This window comes from Sus scrofa, chromosome 8 (assembly GCF_054392235.1).
Source record: "Sus scrofa isolate SSC_HxYL_T2T_F1_AM1 chromosome 8, Sscrofa_HxYL_maternal_Yorkshire_Landrace_v2.0, whole genome shotgun sequence".
Taxonomy (NCBI): Eukaryota; Metazoa; Chordata; class Mammalia; order Artiodactyla; family Suidae; genus Sus; species Sus scrofa.
In genome coordinates, this window is record NC_139390.1 from 132,603,482 (window position 1) to 132,625,790 (window position 22,309).

The 22,309-nt window shown below is 35.4% G+C and overlaps 1 protein-coding gene across 7 annotated transcripts in view; it reads right to left on the reverse strand.

Moving 5' to 3' along the window:
• GRID2 (glutamate ionotropic receptor delta type subunit 2) overlaps nucleotides 1-22,309 on the reverse strand; it is a 1,344,144-nt gene that overhangs the window by 353,743 nt on the left and 968,092 nt on the right. For all 7 annotated transcript variants that reach the window (XM_084973393.1, XM_084973394.1, XM_084973395.1 and 4 more), the window contains one exon: nucleotides 19,547-19,648. In XM_084973393.1, coding sequence (XP_084829519.1) covers nucleotides 19,547-19,648 — 102 coding nt within the window. The remainder of the gene's footprint in view (nucleotides 1-19,546; nucleotides 19,649-22,309) is intronic.

Here is a 22,309-nt window from a genome sequence, read left to right on the forward strand (position 1 = left end):
TCTTTTAAAATCTTTGCTTAAATATTTTTATCAGACAATAAGATTCAAATTATAAATGATAGAAATAGGGAGTTTCTGTTGTGGCTCAGAGGTAACAAATCTGACTAGTATCTATGAGGATGCCGGTTGGATCCCTGGCCTTGCTCAGTGGGTTAAAGATTCAGTGTTGCCCTGAGCTGTGGTATAAGTCCCAGACATGCCTCAGATCCCACGTTGCAGTGGCTGTGGCATAGGCTGACAGCGGCAGCTCCAAATCAACCCCTAGCCTGAGAAATTCCATATGCTGCAGGTGTGTCCCTAAAAAGCAAATAAATAAATGTTATAAATGATAGAAATAAAAAAAAGCATTTAGTCAAACTTCCTAAAACTATATCTTACATATTATTTTGTAAGTAATTAAGTGAAAAAATACATTTAATTGAACATAAAGTTAAAGCTATTAGGATGCAAGGTAATTCATTTTTCTAGTAAAGTGTTTGACTTTATACATTCCTTTCAGATCATGAAATGGCTACATTTTAGTGACTTAATGGAGGGTGGCAAGGCAAGAAAATGTTCATTTTGTTTTCATAAGAATCTGAAAGAAATATAAGTTGCTCTAACTGGGAATATAAGGTTACCAAGGATGATAGGCAATCACAACTATCCTAAGTACATTAGTTCTCATTTATTGGTTTTCTCCATCATGCATTTGAAAATACATTTTAGGAGGCTAATACTTTAGGGACCATATGACTACCATATATAAACTTAGAAGTTCTAGACTTTTGGCTTGCTTTCTAAATGTGAGTACTAGATAATATTTTCTGTTTGGTCCAAGTTTCATTATTTTGCTAAATTTAACACCAAAGTGAATGTTACAAGGGCATGGCCACATGCAAAAGTCAATTATATTTCATAAATATTATCAAAAGTTTACTAGTACAAAGTACTTTGTAAGGATAGTTATGTCAAGGAAAACTATTAAGAATATGTTTGGAGATAACAGCATATTATTGAAGAGTGATTGGCTGGGCCAAATGTTAGAAGTCTACAAAATATTTAACTGAAGAACATGGTAGCATTTGACTTTAAAATGATAATGTTTACAAACTCTCTGGTTGATACCATCATATTTCTGTAAAAATATTGTCAAGAACAGCAATGTTAATAAATGTCAGCTGAGCTTTATGACCATAAGCCTTAGTCTATGTCAGGATAGAAAAACATTTAATAAATCTAAACTGAAGACTAATTAAGTAGCAGAATACGATGAAAAACCATTGAAAATTAAACATGGAATGTTTATGACTAGTGGTATATCTGTCCCAAATACTATTACTTATAGAAAATAGCAAAAACTAAGATATTTATTCAGAGTGTAATGCCAGGCACATGCTAAGAATATAACAGTGAACCATGCAAACAATAAACAAGACACTTTTATCCTTGTAGACTTATACTGTAATGGAAGTGATGGACAATAAACAAAATAAGTAATATATATGTTATCTCAGATGATGATAAGAACTGCGGGGTGGGGGGGATTAAACACATAAAGAGAACTAAGAGCATGTGAGAAAGGATTTACCTTCAATTAGGAAGAGCTTCTATGGAAAGAGCATTTCAGACTGAAGAAAGAGTAAGTATAAATATGTCAGACAGGAGTCTCTCGGACATGATTGAAAGACAGAAGGGACATTAGTGTGGCAGGAACTGAGGGAACTAAGGTCAGCAAGGAAACGTCTGAGAGGTGATAGGTGTGTGCCTGGTGGAGCTTAAACAGTACCTTTAAGCCCGTGTGATGAATTCAGCTTTTACTTCAACTGAGGTGGGCAGCCTGATGGGCTCTGAGCAGAGAGGGATGTGATCTGCTATGTTTTAACAGTTTACCAGACAGTTGCTAGTTGCTACTGACAATAGACTGGAAGAGGCAGGCAGAAACTAGGAGAGCAATTAGGAGTCCTTTGCAATGAACCAGTGAGCTAGGCAGTGAAATGGATTTGATGAGAAGTAATTGGATTCTGGGTAATTTTTGAAGGTAGAGTTGATGGGATTCACTAATGCATCGGATGTGGAGCTATAAGAACTCCAGAAAGTGAGGTAATACTCTGCCATCCTTCCTGCAAATCAGAGCAGAGGCCTCAGTTTTTCGAAGAGTATGGACTTCTGAGATTCTCTCTGTTTTTTATTTGGCGTGTGAATCGTACATCTATTACTGGGACTGAAACTCTCAATCAACAGACCCAAGTCCTCAGGGTGAATGTTCAGTACAGATTCAAAGACAGTATTTTGTAAGAACCTACTACACTGAATACAAAATTAATACACATTCAAATTTAATAGAAGGAAAATGTGTACTTCCTTTTTTTCCCTTCATAGTTATGACTCAAATAATCAGTTAAAAAGGAAATCTTATTTATTAGAAGAAATAACAATCATTAAAGTCATCATACTCTTTAAAGCTTAATTTTTAAAAGGACAAAGTTCAATAGCAAACACTGTGGATTATTTATTTTTGTTCTCTGAATACACCTTTGGGGAATACAAATTAAAAGATGAGCTATTTATAACTCATCAAGTTGGCAAGGATGGCAAAGAATGTTAATGTTTATTGGCAAACATATGAGGAAACAGACTCTTATACATCTCTTATGTGAGTTAAAATTGGTACAACTTTTATTTTTTTGTCTTTTATTAAGGCCACACCTGCGGCATACAGAAGTTCCCAGGCTAGGGGTCGAATCAGAGCTACTGCTTACTCCACAGCCAAAGCAATGCTGGATCTGAGCCATGTCTGTATCTACACCACATCTCATGGCAATGCCAGATCCTTAACCCACTGAGTGTGGACAGGGACTGAACCCAAGTCTTTATGGATGCTAGTCAGGTTTGTTACTACTGAGCCATGATGGGAACTCCCCAAAATTGGTATAGCTTTTTAAGCAAAGAATTCACTGTAGGTAGGAAAGCAAATACTTTCACATTTTTATATTATTTCTTCTGATAATTTTACATCTGAGGAGGTAATCACAAATGAGCATAGGTGTGTATCTAAAAGAATGTTTGTTGCAAATTCTCTAGTGAGAACCTGAAAACAAACTAAATGCTCAACAATTAGAGATTGCTTTTTCAAAAATATGTGTGATAGACTACTATATAGCATAGTCAGATGTCAACCTCAGTGTCTCAGGGCACTCAATTTACTTAATGTATATAGCTATCTTCTTAGAACTGAGCCAAGGAGGGTTTTTTTTAAAAAAAAAAAAAAACAAGAAGAAGAATATTTTAAAGTTTGGGATTGGTTTGCTTTTCTTTGTCTTAAAGAGAGATTTAAGATATCACTGTAAAAAAAATTACTTTCATTTGCATTCCAAAATATTCCAGTAAATGAGAAACGAAAAACTTGAGTTTACATTGGCATTCTGGGAATATAAATACAACCCTGAGTAAAAATGCAACTTTCAGGCAACTGTAAAAATAATTCATTCAGTAGCTTAAAAAAAACCTATTGATTACATCAATATTTATTTACACTAAAGAATATTTATTTACATTAAAAATATACATGTGTATATTGGTGAATGGGAAAAATATATAAAACTATTCATGAGTATGTGTCTGTGTGTCTTAGTCAACTCAGGCTGCTGTAACAAACTACCATAGACTAGGTAGCTTAAATAACAAGCATTTACTTCTCACAGTTGTGAAGGCTACAAAGTTCAAGATCAATGTGCTGACAGACCCAGTGTCTGATGACAGAGTGCCTGTGCCTCATATGGCACAGAGCAGAGAGGTCTTCTTTCTTAAATTTCTTCTCATGAGGGCACTAATCTGATTCATGGGAGCTCCACTCACAGGACCTATTTACTGTAACTCCAAGGCTCTACCTCCAAATACCACTGCATAGAAAATTAGGCTTTAAAATACGAATTTTGGTGAGATACATTCAGTCTATAGCAGTGTGCATTTTTAAAATTTGAAAAATGGAATTCCTGTTGTGGTGTAGCAGATACGAATCTGACTAGGAACCATGAGGATGTGGGTTTGATCCCTGGCCTCGCTTAGTGGATTAAGGATCCAGCATTGCTGTGAGCTGTGGTGTGAGTTGCAGATGTGGCTCGGATCTGGTGTTGCTGTGGCTGTGGCACAGGCTGGCAGCTGTAGCTCCCATTTGACCCCTAGCCTGGGAATCTCCATATGTCCCATGGGTGCAGCCCTAAAAATCAAAAAAAAATTAAAATAAACAAGTAAAATTTTAAAAATGCAGTATTATAATAATAGCAGTACACATCCATGTAGTACTTACTATGTGGTGGGCTCAGATGCTTTTTATATATTTATGGTTAGCAGTCCTATGAGTTTAGAACCATAATTATCTCCATTTTTTAAATAAATAAAGTAACTTTTGTTTAGTTGGTAAGTGACACACACTAAAATATTAGTAAGTTTTTGATGGAGAAAGTGTGGATCATATTGTTAATTTTTGTTTTTCATGTTTTCTAAGTTTTTGTCATAGACTATATAATACTTGTTTCAACACTTGGATAAATGAGTCTGAGCATGAGGGAGGAGTTGGAAATCAAAATTTGTTCATGATTTTCAAGAACGTAAATGAAGTCATTCAGGGGTAAAGTATAGAAAGAATTAGGGATGAAATTCTGGAAAAAAGAGATTCCAATGAAACAGACAGAAGGAGTAGAGCTCGGAAGAGAAGGAAGGGAAGACACTGGTGGAGGATGCAAGAAAGGACAGGGCTTCAAGAAGGAATAAGTTGCAGGTGAATTTCAATGCAGGTGAGTGGTCCAGAGATAAGGCCTGGAAGCATCCATTTCACTTGTCAGGTAGGAGATCATGAAGACCTTTTGCAAAGCAGTTTCTTTGGAGAAATCAAACTAAAAGCCAATGGAAACCAGTGGTTTGAGGATAAAAATAATGACGAAGTGGAGACAGAAGTAAAGACTGAGACTTCTGCATTAGAAATAATTAATAGAATAAAGGGGATTGAGGCTCAAAGAATGTTTTTAATCCAGATGATATTTTTAGGCTAAGGGAGGAAACAAAAATAATAATAACTTCTATTATGCCTGTGATTACCCGTAACCACTTTACATTCATCACCTCATTTAATTCTTGGAATACTCCAGTATGGTTATTTCACAAATGAGAGAACTGAGATTTGAGGCTAGTGTAGATAAACCATGTAACTGAGTTTATCAACTACCAAAAAAGGTTGAAATTTGAATCCAGTTTTGTCTGAGGCTAAAGCCTGTATCTGAAATTGTTCATTTGGACTGCCTTCATCAGCTTTTGGGTACGTATCTGTGTTTGGGGTTGAGCAGGGTCCATGGCATATAAAAGGGAAAGAACTTGTGCTACAGCCTTTTAACACACAGTAGCATCAAAATGAGCTTTCTCCTCTCTCTTTGTCCACTCTATATCCCCAAATTCCTTTTCATTTCTAAAGTAGAACTATTGACAATTTCTTCTTATTCCAAGTCACACTTCAACTTCAGTGGAAGGATCACAGTTTCAGCATCAAGATGATTTTAAAGTGAAAACATTTAAAATCTTCTCTGAACTTCCCTTATCTGACTAAAGCAGAGCCTCCTGAAGATGCAGCTGCCCTTAAACCTATTCCAAGGGAAGGAGTTTGCTGCCAGTTCCCGGAAGGAGACAGACTCCTCACTCTCACCAGCAGACACATGAAAAACTAACAACAGACCCTTCCATACTTTCTTACGGAGCCCTGAACCCCGCTCCCCTCACCCTTCTGTTAAGCTGGTATATACACCTTTCCCTCCGGACATTCAGCGAGTTACTCATTACTGAATCACTGAGTGACTTCCATCCACATGCACATGTATATATACCTGGACTTTTCTCCTGTGGTTAATTCGCAGGCCCCCAAACAGATAAGCCTAAGATGGTAGAGGAAAAGTTTCCCTTTTAACAGTATCCAGCCTTTTTCCTGAACAAAGACAGTCTTTTCCTTTAAAGGACATCTGGAAATAAGATACATAATAATTTTCCTAACCCCACTCTATAACCTTTGTAGAAACTGCACTCCCTATTTCTGCCACTGTCTTGCCTGGTCTGTGGTTTGAAGAATAAGGACAGGGTTTCTATTTCTAGCGAGCTGAATGCTTTCTGAAGGATAGATTTTTTCTTTTGATTTTATTACGAAGCACAGTGGGAAACTTAAAAGAAAAGATCTCCTGCATAGAGGGCAGAAACATAAGAGTAGAAAGAAGAAAGGTGCTGATATTTAAAAACAAGAAACAAATCTGTGGGGATTGATGGAATGTAGAGAAGTCTGAGCTTAAAGCTGCAAAGACTGTTCTGTCTTTCGGAAATTAGTAAGCATATAAATGATTACTAGAAGTGTTATTCAAATTATTCAAACAGCACATAAAAATAACTTCTGTGCCAGTTCTTATCAGGACACTACAGTACTGAATTAATTATGGGGACATATATTTAGGAATTAGAGGGAAGTTCCCCTAATTTACTGGAAAATGTAGAGGCATATGGAAGTTTTTCCCAATCACTATATTTTAATGCATAATAAACTGGAATTTTTAGCCTAAAACCAGCTGTAACATTTACTTCCATGACATCCTTCACTGGATGCAGCAAATGAAGTAAATGTCACTTGGAGTGACAAGACATTAAGCACTGGTCCCATTTTTTCTTGTATTCCTCAGCAGATCCTCTGGGAGTACTCCCAATGTAAATTTACATGTGTAGAAAAGCATCTTAGTTCTTGGGTCTGAGGACCAAAGGTCATTCTTAAAATTTTTGAAAGGACTCATAAAACAAAAGGTGAGGTAGTTTTAAAACTCTTTGTTCGTGATGAGTGATCACTTTTTTATTCTCCTTGACTTTTAAAAAATTAAAAGACCTTGCTTTCAAATGCTAATCAGCTGCTTCTTTATTCCCCAGTAGACTTCAGACCATTCAGCCTCAATATTTCATTTTCTTGAGTGTTTTATTGACCATTGTCTTGGAGATTACATTTGGCTCAGAACAACACAGCGGCTTATTATTTTTAATTAACCTGGAGAGTACATTACTCTACCTAAGAATCAATGGGAAAAAAATTCGTCCAAACATTTCATTTTCCCATTTCATGACACTAGCAATGGTTAAAAATAAAAAAAGAGAAAATGAAACAAAAAAAGAACACCTTCAAACCTACCCTCAAAAACCCCTAAAAATGTAAATTTCAGGAGTTTCTGCTGTGGTAAAGTGTGTTAAGGATCCAACTGTGGCAGTTCAGAGGTTCAATCCCAGGCAGGTTCCAGCTGGTGGCTCAGATTGGGTCCCTGGCCTGGGACCTTCCATACACTGAGGGTGTGGCAAAAAAAAAAAAAAAAAGAGTACAGTTCATGTCCTCATGCTAACCTCCACCACACAGAGGACCTGAAATGCTTTGCTCAAAGTTTTAAAACAAGCAAGAATCACAGATTCGTTTTATAGCTTTTTCTTTTCCAGGTTAAAATAATCAGTACACAGTTTACATGGACATGCTGTGAAAAGACACCTTAAAATCTAAACCTCTTTGTATTTGGACTGATCATTAAAAGACCCAAGGGGTATATTCTGCAAGAGTATGCCTTTGCCTTCTTTTACTTGACCAACTTTTCCATTTCTGGGACTTTGATGCAGTATGGTGGTTCTCTCTTGATTGCCTTCTACCTCCCCAGAGGGAGCTGACTTTTAATAGCTGTTTGTGTTCGAGCAGCTGACAGAGGAGTAGGCTGTTCCCATGTTGCATGCTTTTTGGAGGCATCTTTTCTCATTTCAGACTACCCTAGAGTCCCATTCTATGCAATGGATGGTGATTTGATGAATGGTCCCCTATTGGTCAAAACCTGTTACTGTGCCTTTGAAAGAATCCGAAGCCCATATGAGGCCTTGCTTCCTCATTGGTAATAAGGCTGCCATCTGACTCCCTGGCTCTTTGAGAGGGACTGGGAAGGCATGGAAAGTTTTCTCAAAATTTACTTCCTTTCTCAACTAAAATCTAATTATTACAGTTTCATTTAAAACATTGTTTTTCCCCTCCTGATTGGGAACACTTCTAAGATATAAGCAAGAAAACAGCAGCACTATTAACATACTATCAGAGTTTAAAGTAGCAAATAAATATGCATCTTCCTAATGAAAAGCCGAACTTTTTGAGAGGTCAGGGTAACATTTAAAACACTGACATTGCAAGGTGTACGGGAGTATCCTACTTTATATGTTCACCCACCTAAATATTTATTAATTACTACATAATTCAAAGGTAAATACAGGCTTTTCATATATCCTTTTAAAGTCTTCATAAATAAGATCTCCCTCAAGTGAAATCTTTCTTAAAAGTCTTTTACCATTTTAAACTATGTCCCCAGCATATGTCTCATTAGAAAATGAATTATGATAAAGTTAGGAAAGAAAGGTTTATATCTCTGGCCTGTAAAAAATTGGGGATTTATATGGTTTTTCTCACTCTTTGCCCAGCTTTGTAGAATTTCCTAAGTATATATGACCTATTACTCAGCCAAGACTCAGAAGGATCCCTATGTGAATTTCTACAAATAGTCTCCTCAAATAGCTGTCTTTTCCAACATGTTCCCCCAAATACCAACCTCATCAGCCTTCCCAAACTTTGATCTCTATTTTTTCAACTCAGCAAAGCTGACAGTGTTTCGGAGCTGCATGCTTGTGCCTCCAGGACAGAAACTGCCAACATCTAAAGATCTGGGGTGATTGTTGGAATCATTTAGTTGTTTCCAACCTTGTAGGAATCGAAGTCCTTTTTAATGTGTTAACCAATATCTGAAAGCTTTTCCCATACTTTGCTAAATTTTCTAGTTGTTTATAACAGGAATTTTATCCAGTTCTTGTTACTCCACCATGGCTGGTGGGGAGCCAAACAGACAAGGATTCAGTGCTTATTATTTTTTTAACCAAAAAATGTAACTTTAAGTTATTTAACTAGCTCAAAGTCCCAGCCATATCAACAAAATGCAAATGATAATCTTATGGGCTCCATGGAGATTAAAATAACAAGAATGAAATTTGTTAGTAAGTGTTCCCTGAATGCTGGCTGGTAACATTGTCTATAAGCTTTAATGGTTCATAGCTCATTAACACATTCTTTTGAACTCTAAAAAGAATAACCTATATCAGAAGCATCTCTGTGATTTTCATATTTATTTATGAGGAATTTCATATAGAACTGGTTTTGTGTTTTTGTAACTATGACAAAACTAAAGCATTGGCAAAAAAATAAAAGTTCAAGGTCACTTTACCATTTGGGTTTCTTTCATATGCAGTGCTATAATACAATTCTGAAAGTAAATTATTATACAGTTTATATAATTTTGGTTAGAATATTGCAGATGTTTAGAAGTCAGTATAGACCTATTCTTTCTACATATTTGAATTTGCAAAAGACCATGTCAATATGTTTCTAAATTTCTGGAGACAAGTAGTAAATCTATTTTTCAGAAGTAAATTATATAACACATCTCTGAAATAGTCATTGTTCAGTCTTAGAATTCAGGTTTCATCTTCCAAATGGAAAAAAAAAAAGTTGGGTCATGCACAGTTAGCTTAGTGCAATAGCGATGCTCACACGTCTGCATGACAGCTATCATCTTAAGAATTGGTGTGATGAGAAAGAATAAGAAATTGTCAAGCCATTGTCATGCATCAATTCTCATGATGATTTTACTCACTCAGCATTCAAGTGAACACATATTCCAGTGTTGCTATGAATTACATTGTTTGCATAGGCTAGTTTTCCTCAAGTACCTGTTTATAAAATTCACATTTTTCCCTTTTCTCTCAGCAGAAGACACAACCAAATATGTATACCATACAGAGCTATGTCTACTGATTACACTGTTTCAATAATAAAAATGAGAACCATTCTACCTAATCTTCAGCCTAGATCAGGGTTGCAATGATGGTATTTTTAACTTGATACATATTAACAGAATTATCTAATGCTAACTTTATTCTCACAGACAAATTTCTAATTAAATTGTCTCTAAGGGAATCCTTTAAAAAGAATACCTTAGACACAGGCTGCTGGAATTTCCTGCATTTCAATTTCATTTACTTCAGGTGATATTCCAGTTTACTTATAGGGTACTTTAAATTCTTGATGTCTGCATATTTTGTGTATACACTTTACATTGTTGGCTTTTCTTTCTCTTTTATCTGTACCTTGATAATCCCTGCTTGTGTTTCAAAACTAATTTGTGTCCTTCTTTAAGACTTTCCCACTGCACTACCCCTGAGATAGATGCTTCTTTTATATTCTCCTTTAACACTCTGTGCATAATAAGAACTAACACCTACATAAGCACTTCCTATGTGCCAAGGTCTGTTAGAATTCTTTTGTTCTTTGCATGTATTAGCTCCCTTAATTTTCGTAACAGCTCTATGAGACAGCTATTATTGTTATCTCCATTTTACAGATGAAGAAACAGAATCATAGAGAGTTTAAATACTTGATCTAAATTCATGGAAAGGAGACGTGGATATTTAAATATAATCTGATTCCAGATTCTGTTTTTTTTTAATAGCTTCACTGAAGTATAATTCACATGCCATAGAATTCATCCATTCAAAGTGTACAATTTAACAGCTTTAGTACATTCACAGACATGTGCTATTATCACTGAAATCAGTTTTAGAATATTAATGCCCTATAAAGAAATCCAGTTACCATTAGCTATCATTTCTTCTTCTTCTTTTTTTTTTTTTTTTTTTTTTATGGCCGCACCTGTGGCATACGGCATATGGAGGTTCCCAGGCTAGGGGTCAAATAAGAGCTGTAGCTGCCGGCCTACACCACAGCCACAGCAACACGAGATCCAAGCCACATCTGCAACCTACACCACAGCTCATGGCAACACTGGATCCTTCACCCACTGAGTGAGGCCAGGGATGGAACCTGCGTCCTCATGGATGCTCGTTGTTTCCACTGAGCCACGACAGGAACTCCTATTAGGCATCATCATTTCTCAATCTCCTGATCTTTTCCAGCCTTAGACAACCTTTCTGTCCCTATATACTTGCCTATTCCTGATATTACTAATATTTCATATAAATGGAGTTGTATAATATGCGATCTATTGTGACCGGCTTAGTTTAATTAACATACTTTCATGGTCCATCTATGTACTATATCATCAGTGCTTCATTTCACTTTTTTGCCAAATAATACTCAATTTTATGGGTCTACCACTCTTCTTTATCCACTCATCAGTTGATATACATTTGGGTCATTTCCATTTTTGACTATCATGAATAAAGCTGCTATGGACATTTGTATACAAGTTTTTGTATGGACGTACATTTTCATTTCTCCTGAGAAAATACCTAGAGTAGAATTTCTGAGTCACATAGTAAGTCTGAATTTAATCATTTGAGAAACTGCCAGACTGCTTGCCAAAGCAGGTGTACTATTTCACATTCCCACCAGCAACTCATAATGGTTGCAATTTTTCTACAACTTTCTAATACTTACCATATGTCCAGTGGATGTGAAGTGGTAGCTCACTGTAGTTTTGATTTGCCTTTCCATGATGGAAAATGGTATTAGGAATCTTTTCATGTGCTTACTGATCATTTCCATATCTTTTATGAAAAACTGTTTTGATCCTTTGTCCATTTTTAACTCTTTTATTTTTTTCATGTTGAGTCATTATTACAACTTTTTAAAATTTAATTTAATTTAATTAAATTTTGCTTTTTAGGGCTGCAACCATGGCATATGGAGCTGCAGCTGCCAGCCTATGCTACAGCCACAGCAATGCCAGATCTGAGCCGTGTCTGTGACTTGCACCACAGCTCATGGCAATGCTGGATTCTTAACCCACTGAGTAAGGCCAGGGATCGAGCCAGTATCCTCATGGATAAAACAGTCAGATTTGTTTCTGCTGAGCCACAGTGGCTCAGTTGTGGGAACTCCCATAACTTTGTTCTTTATATATACTAAATATAAGTGACTTATCAGATACACAATATGCAAATATTTTCTACCACACCGAGGATTGACTTTTCATTTTTTTTTGATTCTGTCCTTAGAGACAGACATTTGTTATGTTGAAGAAATCTGTTATCTTTTTTTATTTTTTGTGCTTTGAAGGTCATATCTAAGAGTCTATTGCCAAGATAAAGTCACAAATATTTACATCTAATGTTTTCTTCTAAAGTTTTATAGTTTTAGATTGTATATGTAAGTCTACATATATTTTGAGTTAATTTTTATACATGATTTGAGGCAAAGATCTAGATTCATTGTTTTGTGTGTGGATATCCAGTTGAAATGACTATTATTTCCTCCATAAGATGATCCTGAGACCCTTGTTGAAAATCAATTAACCACAGGTATATGGGTTATGTCTGGACTCTTAGAAATCTCAGATCTCAACATAGGCCAAACACTCTCTGACATAAATGACAGCAACATCTTCTCAAATCCACCTCTTAGAGTAAGGACAATGAAAACAAAAATAAACAAATGGGACCTAATCAAACTTAAAACTTTCTGCACAGCAAAGGAAACCCCAAACAAAATGAAAAGACAACCTACACAATGGGAGAAAATCTTTGCAAGTGAATCAACTGACAAGGGATTTATCTCCAAAATTTATAAACACCTTCTGCAGCTCCATACCAAAAATCAAACAACCCCATCAAAAAATGGACAGAAGATCTAAACAGACAGTTCTCCAAAGAAGACATACAGATGGCCAAAAAACACATGAAAAGATGTTCACTATCACTCATCATTAGAGAAATGAAAATCAAAACCACAATGAGGTACCACCTTACACAAGCCAGAATGGCCATCATCCAAAAGTCTACAAACAATAAGTGTTGGAGAGGCTGTGGAGAAAAAGGAACCCTAGTACACTGTTGGTGGGATTGTAAATTGGTGCAACCACTGTGGAAAACAGTACGGAGATTCCTCAGAAACTAAACACAGAACTCCCATTTGATCTAGCAATCCCACTCCTGGGCATCTATCCAGAGAAAACCATGACTCGAAAAGACACATGTACTCCGATGTTCATTGCAGCACTATTTGCGATAGCCAAGACGTGGCAACAACCTCAGTGTTCATTGACAGAGGAGTGGATCAAGAAGATGTGGTACATATACACAATGGAATATTACTCAACCATTAAAAGGAATGAAATACCAGCATATTGAGCAACATGGATGGACCTAGAAATTCACTTCATGCTAAGTGAAGTCAGCCAAACAATGAGACACCAATATTGAATGCTTTCACTGACATGTGGAATCTGAAAAAAGGACAGAGTGAACTTCTTAGCAGAGCAGGTGCTGACTCATAGACATTGAAAAACTTATGGTCTCCGGAGGAGACAGTTGGCAGGGGTGGGGGGGTGGGGGGGTTGTAAGGGGATGTGCTTGGGCTGTGGGATGGAAATCCCGTGGAATTAGACTGTTATGATCATTTTACACAAACATACACGCAAAAGAAATCTGAGATCTCTATTTTACTGATCCAAATGTCTATTCTTAAACATGTATGATTACTTGATTTTCTTGAATAAATGTTACTTAATTTTCTGTATGCCCTTATGAAATTTCTGGAGACTTTAAATGGTTTTGTTTTATTTATTTGTTTGTCTATCTATCTATTGATCTATCAGTCTTTTGATCTATCTATCTCTCCAGTTAGTTTTTTGAAGTGCTGCTTATTTTGCTGGGGAGGGGGTCCATGGGACTTCTCACCCTATCAACTCAGAAGTAGAACTCCTCCAGGAACGGTGTTCTTAACCACAACGTGTACTTCTAATGCAGTAGTTGTTACATGGCACTTGTCACATTTTACTGAGATTTTCATTTTATTTTACTTTATATAGTATCCACTGGAAATGTCTTTAGCCTGAGTTGTCATTTTTGCCTAGAGCTTTGAACTAAATTTTATTGCTTATTAACACTCAAAAGGAGGCCTCTTCAGACTTGCCATGGGAGCTATAAGAGATGGCCATTAACTCCCTTCCCATCTCCTTGTTGTGCTTCTCTATCCAGGAGATCCTCTTATCGAGCTCACTCTCTCTGTCCCTAACTTTGCCCCTGGGTTCTAGAGGCTCAAAGGCTGAGATTTCAGGAAAGCTTAAACCTCTGTGGGAGTTCAAAGTGCTGAAAGTCTCCAAGCAGCAAAAACTTGTACAATGTCCTTAGCAAAAAACTAAGCACAATGGTATTTCAGGGCTATTCCCAGAGTATTTTCTTAGTTATAGATTGACCTATAGACTCCACTTAAAGCTAGCCTGAAACCAAATGTGATTCTTATGAGACAATATAGTTGACATACAGACTTTTAGAAATTTATACGGTGTATAATTTGGGTTTTCGTCTTGCTGTTATCAGGTACTTATGTTCATTTTTCCTCTAGGAAGCACCATTTTCACTAGCTAGAGAGTTGCTGTTGTTCTCACTAGCAGATATTCAGATTAAAGTAACAGTGAGTGGGACTACAAGTCAGGATTCTGCAGTTTATGTTTTGCTTGTCTGCCTTAAGGGCCTTTAAATAATTTCCCACAAAAATCTAAAGATTGATGACAATCATTAATTATACCTTCATGATCACTCATGCTCATTTCCCCTTTTCTTTAGCTAATTTACACATTATTGTTCCACTGCAGGCATAGTAACATCTTATATTTAGAAACACCTGCACTTTACTAATTGCTTTTAGAGAGTTAAACTTATTTCCTTTCATAATAATCCTGTGTGACCAGTTTTATGATGCCTATTTTACAGGCAGAAAAACATTGACGTTCAGCATAGCTCCTTGGCTTCCATAAATTCAATGATCTATTGAATAGAAAAGGTAGAACTTGCACTGATATCTTTTGGCTATAAATCCAGTATTCTTTGCAGTTTATGCCAAATGGCTTTTTGTATGAGCGAATTAGAGGCGAGTAGATGGAGAAAACGCAATGAAATAAGTTGAAGTACTTCCATAAGAAAATCAATTGCCTATTATTTACTCTTTTGTTAAATGGTACATTCAGAAGAAGTTACATATACTTATACTGACACAATTCATGGGAACATAAATTATAAAGTATCAGTCCACATGGAAACAAAAACATTGCAGAAGGAAGGCCAAATGGTGAGTGACTCTAAGACCAAGAGAATATTAAATGCTTCTATATAATTTGTAGCTTCTCGTTGAATATGAACTTGCTATTTAATAATATGAATGATTCTTGATGTTTTGAATTAAAACTTTCTATTTCTTTGCATTTTAAGCATGTAAGTCATTTCCTAGGATCAGCCATGTCAAAAGATCTAATAATAGCATAATCCTTTGCCATCTGTCTTGGAAATTTGGATAGAAAACAAAGAATGATGAATCGTAAGACTACTTATTCAGGCACAGCCTTGTGTCCATTCCTGTTCTTATTTTTGTAACTATATAGAGAGTTCTTCTTCCTTTTCTTTCTCCTTTTTCTCCCTTCCTCCGTCCTTTCCATCCTTCCTTCTTACCTTCCTTTCCTTCCTCCCCCACTCACACTCCTCTACAGGCTACCAACATAGTTTAATTTGTTCATTCAATGAATATTTACTGACCTGCTTCTATATACCTGGCATTGTCTGTGAAAACCAACTTATGTGTTATTGGTACATAGTTTTGAGAGGTAGTCTAACACTAATGTAATTATTACTAAATTAAAAACAGAGCATTACAAAGAGCAGAACTCTCTAATGAAAAAAAATATAGTGAAATGAAGAATTAAACTGTTCTTTAAACCCATGAAACTGGTCCTGGATGTTGCTGTTGAGATGAGATCATAAAAGGACTGACATTTGTATCTCTCTGTCTCTCTCCCTCTTTATCATTCTTTGCCATATGACAGCCTCTCCAAAATGTACTTAATTCTGAGTCCTTCACAAATAGGTCTCATTTTCTGGTAGAGAACTTAATAATTCTGATGAAATAGTTTCTGTAGAACTCCTTGAAATCAGGGACTATATCTTATTTAACTTTGCCTCTCTGGGATTAGCCACAATGCTTCACTTAAAAGAGATGCTCGATAAACTGTTATTGAGTCAAGGCTAATAGTTTAGGGTGTACCATATAACGCTGTTTTATTTTTCTCTGATCTCATATAACAACTCCATTTTCACAGGGAAATAAAGCCTGCTAAAAATAATTCCAAGAGGTAGACTAATGATGGGAAAATATATTAGGAAAAGGAAATTACTCTTTAAATGATAGTTTCAATAGACAACTGTCTGCTACACTCTTCCTATGGTGATTTGCTTGGGAAAATTTACCTCTCTCAGCACATAGTTTAGACTTTGCTTTACATGATACTCTTTTAATATAAGCTGCTTTGGTGTATTTTCTATGTTTATCTTTCAATGAGTCTAGAGACATTTTTAGTTTATATAGTCATTTTCTCATTGCTCTTACTGTTCTATTTTTTTTTTAACAATTGGCTTCATTTCCTACTGTTATTTCATTTTATTAGAGGTGTTCTTTAAAATAGCCACTCCCTTAAGGATGGCTTTTTGCCCAGTTTTGTTGAATTTAACTTTCCAGGAATAGACATTAACTTAATTAATTTTGTAAAGATACCATCCACTTTTTATTTAATCTAAAATGTTTTCAATTGCAAGATGCATAATTGCTCTACCTACCACTAATAAAGACGAAAAACACTATCAATTTTAATTGCAAGAGGACATCAATTGAAAGATGCATCCTGATTTGGAGATATTAAAATGTGAACATTTGTATATTTTTGAATTTATAAAATGTAAAAAAAGCACCACTACCACTTTACTATAAATTTCTAATCATATATGTATACAAATTTATAAAAGTATTTTCATGGTAGTCTTAGGCAGAGGAATACTGTACTGTATATTCAATGTAAAACAATGGCATTTTGCATTTTCTCAAAAATATTCTTAGAGATTTACAGCATGTCCTGCTAGAATGAAACTCCCCAGAGTTAATATCTTTGCTTCTTTTGAATGCACCCCAAGCACTTAGAAGGAATAAATATCTCTCAAATAAATTTATGAGTGGGTTCATGCATGTTTCATTAGAGATGCCATGTATCTATTTTAAGCAAAACCAAATCAAGAACAAAAGAGTTATTAATAGTGAGCTCCTTCTAAATGCCAGTTTATGTTTTTCAGTTATCTTGTACTTCTTCTTACAGGATAACTTCTTAACCTCATTTGTTGCCAGCTTCTTTCCATTTCACTTTGTAAGTATTCATAAGGATTATGATGATATTTATAACTAAGTGAGGTTTCCAATAACTTTGTGTGAATTGCCATGAAAAAATTAAATGACATAATTGGTCATTTATAGCTGTTCATATTTGTACATCTTAAGAAGTGAAAATGAAAAAAATAATAAGTGCATTGTAGTTCCGTTCGTGGCTCAGTGGTTAAGGAATCTGACTAGTATCCATGAGGATGAAGGTTCGATCCCTGGCCTTGCTCAGTGGGTTAAGGATCCGGCATTGCCATGAGCTGTGGTGTAGGTTGCAGACGGAGCTTGGATCTGGTATTGCTGTGGCTGTGGTGTAGGCTGGTGGCTACAGCTCCGACTCAGCCCCTAGCCTGGGAATCTCCATATGCCATGGTGTGGCCCTAAAAAGACAAAAAAAAAAAAGTGCCTTGTAGTAAGATGCTTGACCTACTTGATAAAAAGTAGGTATCAGTGAACCAATGTGGAAACTGAGTTTACCAGAGGGAATTTTATTTATATTCTTTCTTTTCCTCCATTTCAAAGACATTTAATATGGCTTTGCTGATAGTTGATCTGAATACTATCTATTTATTGGAAATACTTTGAGAACTGAGTAAGACAATATATGAAAATGACTTAGTAGAGTACCTGGCACATAATAAGCAATGAGCAAATCTTAGCTGTTTCATTAATGTGCATCTCCCCAGCAAGATTCTATGCATACCCTGAGGTTTAAGTATGTGTTTAAGATCAATAATCCATAGGTATATGAATATATGGGTTATTCATCTTACATCTATTATCAAGTCTATCATACAGTAAACACTAAATAAATGTTTAATGACTAAATGAGGTTAGCTTGCCTTGAAACATGAATGTCAAAGACAAAAGCAAAGTGCATATACTGTTTTTTATTAGAGTTTTCACCTGAGTTTCCACGTTAGTCACTAGAGAAGAGACCATTAGAGTTTACTGTACTTTAAACCTCTGTCTTCTTTTTAATATTAGCACATCAGTGCCCATGCATTATCTACACCTCTGGGTACATACAGAAGCACCTTCACAATTAAGCTGTCAAGTATTCATAATATAATTATTCTCCAAACAGTGAAAATCTTATTAAAACAATAACTAAAAATAAATTATAGGCACCAAAAAGGGAGGATAGACTACTCATTTGAATTTCCTTTTATAGAGAATACCACAGATCCTTCTTTTAGACAATGAAATTATGTTGAGTCTACTTAATTTGTATTAAACAATGTGCCAAGGGCAGCTATTGCTGTTATAAACCTTGATAAACATCCAATTAACATCAATATATCAAAAAGACTGCCTCTCCTGTTTACTAATTCTGAAATATTTTTTAAGTCTATAAGAAAGACTTTTTCAAATTTAAAACAAGTGGGTTTTTCTGAAGAAAACTTCAGTTAATAATTATGGATTATTAGGTTTTGAAATGTACTATAAAGTAGCACAAGGTTAAACATATTGAAACAGGCAGGGCCAGCACATGTCTTCATGCTTTATGGCTATTTAGACAGTACCCAGTTGAGTATTTTACTATTTAAGAATACTTCCATTAACATCTTATTTTATATATTTATTATGAGAAAAATAATAATGTATAGAATGATAACAGTTACCATTTCTTGCTATTTCTAACAAGTAAATGGAATTGTAATAAACGTTTCACATGTATAATCCCATCTAATATCCACAGAATCACTAGATGATAAGCTCTTTTAGGACAGAATCGTATCTGTCCATTTCAATCATCAGTATTCCCAGGAATCAGCACTGAGCTTAAATACAGGTGATGCCCAATAAACATTTATTAAACAATTGGATGATCTTTCCTTTGAAGTAGGTCCTTCTTAGAAAAGTATTGTCTTAGTCTGTTCTGTGTTAAGAGTTACTGCATATACTGTGTTTGATCAAATATATCCTTGCTTGGCATGTTTATCTTCATTTATGTAGACCACAGAGTTTCAGGGAGACAATGCCTGAGCAATTACTTTATCATGTGTAGGAAACTGTAGAAGGTTGAAAATCTCATCTAAAAGGTCTAAGAAAGTAATGACCAAAGTACTGTAATTAAAGGAGGAGCCTGTAAAAATCTGATACTGATCCACAAAAATTGAAGGCTGCAACATACGACCACTAAACATATCTTAGAATGCATAGTCAGGATCTGTTAAAAGGTCTTTTAGTATTATGACATCTGTTAACAAAACACAAAGAAATAAAGGATAAAGTGACCTCCAGAAGCCAAAACCACGTGGCTCAGATCAGACTTACCAGAACAGTCACCACACGTAGAACCACTCCTCGCATGTTATTCTCCAGTTTCTTGTCAGTCAGTGACCCATTCAGCCCTGTGACAGGATTCCAGCATCCAAGCTGAAAGATAAAATAGCTTGGTTACTTTTCTGCCTGGGGAATAGTCCAATCATCAATATCTAGACCTTTTAGAGAATTGGGTGATAAATCGTGGGATAACTGATACAGAAAGTGTCCCACACAGGTTTTCCTTTGTAATAGCAAACGAAGCAATCAAAAAAGCTATGCTATTTCCTGCTTTTAAATATCATCATATGGCCTATGACAGGATCCAAAATGCTTTAGGGGACTCACTAGGACATTTGACTTAATGAGGAGTTATAAATACACCAATAACTCAGTTGCAGGAACACACTAATTGGAAAAATAATAGCACATATAATTCTAGCATAATGTCCCTTCTAATATATCAATTACTGCACACGTTAGATTTTTCTTACAGTTTCAATGGTTTTAATCAGATTTTACACTGCTTTTACTGGGGGGAAACCATAAGATTTTTAATGTGGTTAGAGGGGTTACAGCTTTTATTTGAGGAAAAAAATCATGTATATAGCTTTGTTGTTTTCAAGTATTCACAGTACATAAAACAATGTAATTTGCCTTTTTTTTTGGTCAGTGCCATCAATCTGCTTGGAAGATTTTGGCAGCATCCTTTCCCTTCAAGTCTTGCAATGATTCACTGCTCTTTGCTCTCCAAAATACTGGTTTAATTTTACATCCTCATGTAGTTCTCAGGGCTTGTAACATCAAAACCTGAGTACTACTGGTTTTAAAACCACTGCCTATAAATTGCAATGGGATAAAAATGGATGACTCTCTCAATTCAAAAATAAGGAGGAAAGAGAGATTCTGTGACTTGAATTAGCAGATCACTGCTCAAGAAGCAAAGCTGTAAAAAGAATGTTGTAGTGCACAGCCTGGGAAGAGCTGTCATGCTATTAATCCTGATACTAGCTCCATGAACCTTCATATTTGGGAGCTTATTCCATATTTGCATGCTTTAAAAATGGAACAGACATTTAGTCATATTCAGACTGTTTTGATCAACGGAATGGTTTTTAGGCACCTGGTTATTTGTGTTGCTTCTTCTGCCAAACTGTAATTTATTTCCATGTCTTGCATTTTGTTTGTGGTTTTCCAGTCATCAACATACCAGCAAGTCTCCCTTACAAATAATTTAGGTGCTTCCTATTAAAACCCAAGTTTCTCTTTGAGCTTCCCAGAAGTTTAATTAAAAAAAAAAACTAAAATGTTCATAATATATCTTAAGAGAAAGGGATGTCATGATACAAACAAAAAGCCAGCTTTTTCCTTATTAAAATAATTTGGAAACGGCTGCTAATTGTTGGTTTCAACTGTAAAAGCACATTAAACTCATACAATGATGTGTCATTTTTAGTTACATAAAAAGTCTAATTAGAACTTAGATCCAATTAGCAAATCCAAATGTGTTGAAAGTCTAATTATCAGAGATATTGTAGTCCTCTTGCCAAATTTAAAACCTTATGAAATTTCTTTTGAGCTTTTGTTCTCTTTTGAGGTCAACCAAAGTCTATCCTCAGTTACATTCCTTGATATGCACTTCTTCTAATTACTTCCTCAAGAAGATTTTATTTTCCTAGACCAGATAATATTGGTGGAAAAAGATCTAAAACAAAGTGAAGAGCTAAATTTCCAATGTGCTATCCGCCTTTTACAATTCTATTACTTCATTCTAAGTTAAATGAATAGCTTTTAGGACACCATCTTATTCAAGACTAATATGCCTAGACTGCCACAGTCAACACAGGGCTTTTTTTTTTTTTTTTTTTTTTCCTCCCTTGGAGTTATTTATTAAGTTTGGTAAACCTACTGTCAAGTTTGCCTAAATAAATGACATCTGTTAGTGCCAACTTGACTATAGCATTTTGGTGTATGACTAGTCAAAATATTTACTACTGGAAAAACAACAAAACCTGCTGAGCAGTTTGTTTCAGTAATGCTCTGGGTAAACAGTTAAAAATATAAATAATTTCAAGCTTCTTCTTAATTATGCCTTTCTTTAAACATAACTAAATATTGTCAATGATTTAAAAATTCTAAAGCACTCTAGTGTTTGGAGGTTTGGAATAAGAATAAGGACAAAGCATTTGGAATAGGTAGAGCAGACGGCTATATCTTACCTTCTGACCACGAAAGCGACTTAAACATGATTTGTACTATGTATGTTTCCCCTCCTTCTCTTCCCGTCCCTCCCTCTTTTTTTTTTTTTTTTTTTTTTTTTGTTTTTACTCACACTGATTCTTCCAGTGGCCATGCATGGCCGCTAATCCCATGCCTCCTTTTGGAGAAGTGCTTCCTTTTCCCATCCCTAGACAAGTCTTCCCAATCATCCAATTTTTTTCATGACTCTGATTCTCTGGTTTAGCAATTGTCATGTGACCCAAGCCAATCAAAGTCCTTTCTTGGAGGTTTATTTTTCATATCAAGTGTGTGTGCATGGTGCGGTAAGTTGACATGAATTATTCATTCTTAAAAATGTTTGGCTAGATAGGACATATACTTTTTGCCTTTGCTTTATGAAGATTTTTTTAAAGTTTCTGCTTCCTTCCTTCTTTTCTTTTCTTTCTTTCTTTTTTTTTTTTTGATATCTGACTCACATGTCTTCTGATTACAGCACTTGGAAAGTTGAAGAGTTGTTCCTATTCTTAATAATAGTCTGATTTTAAGATTGGTACC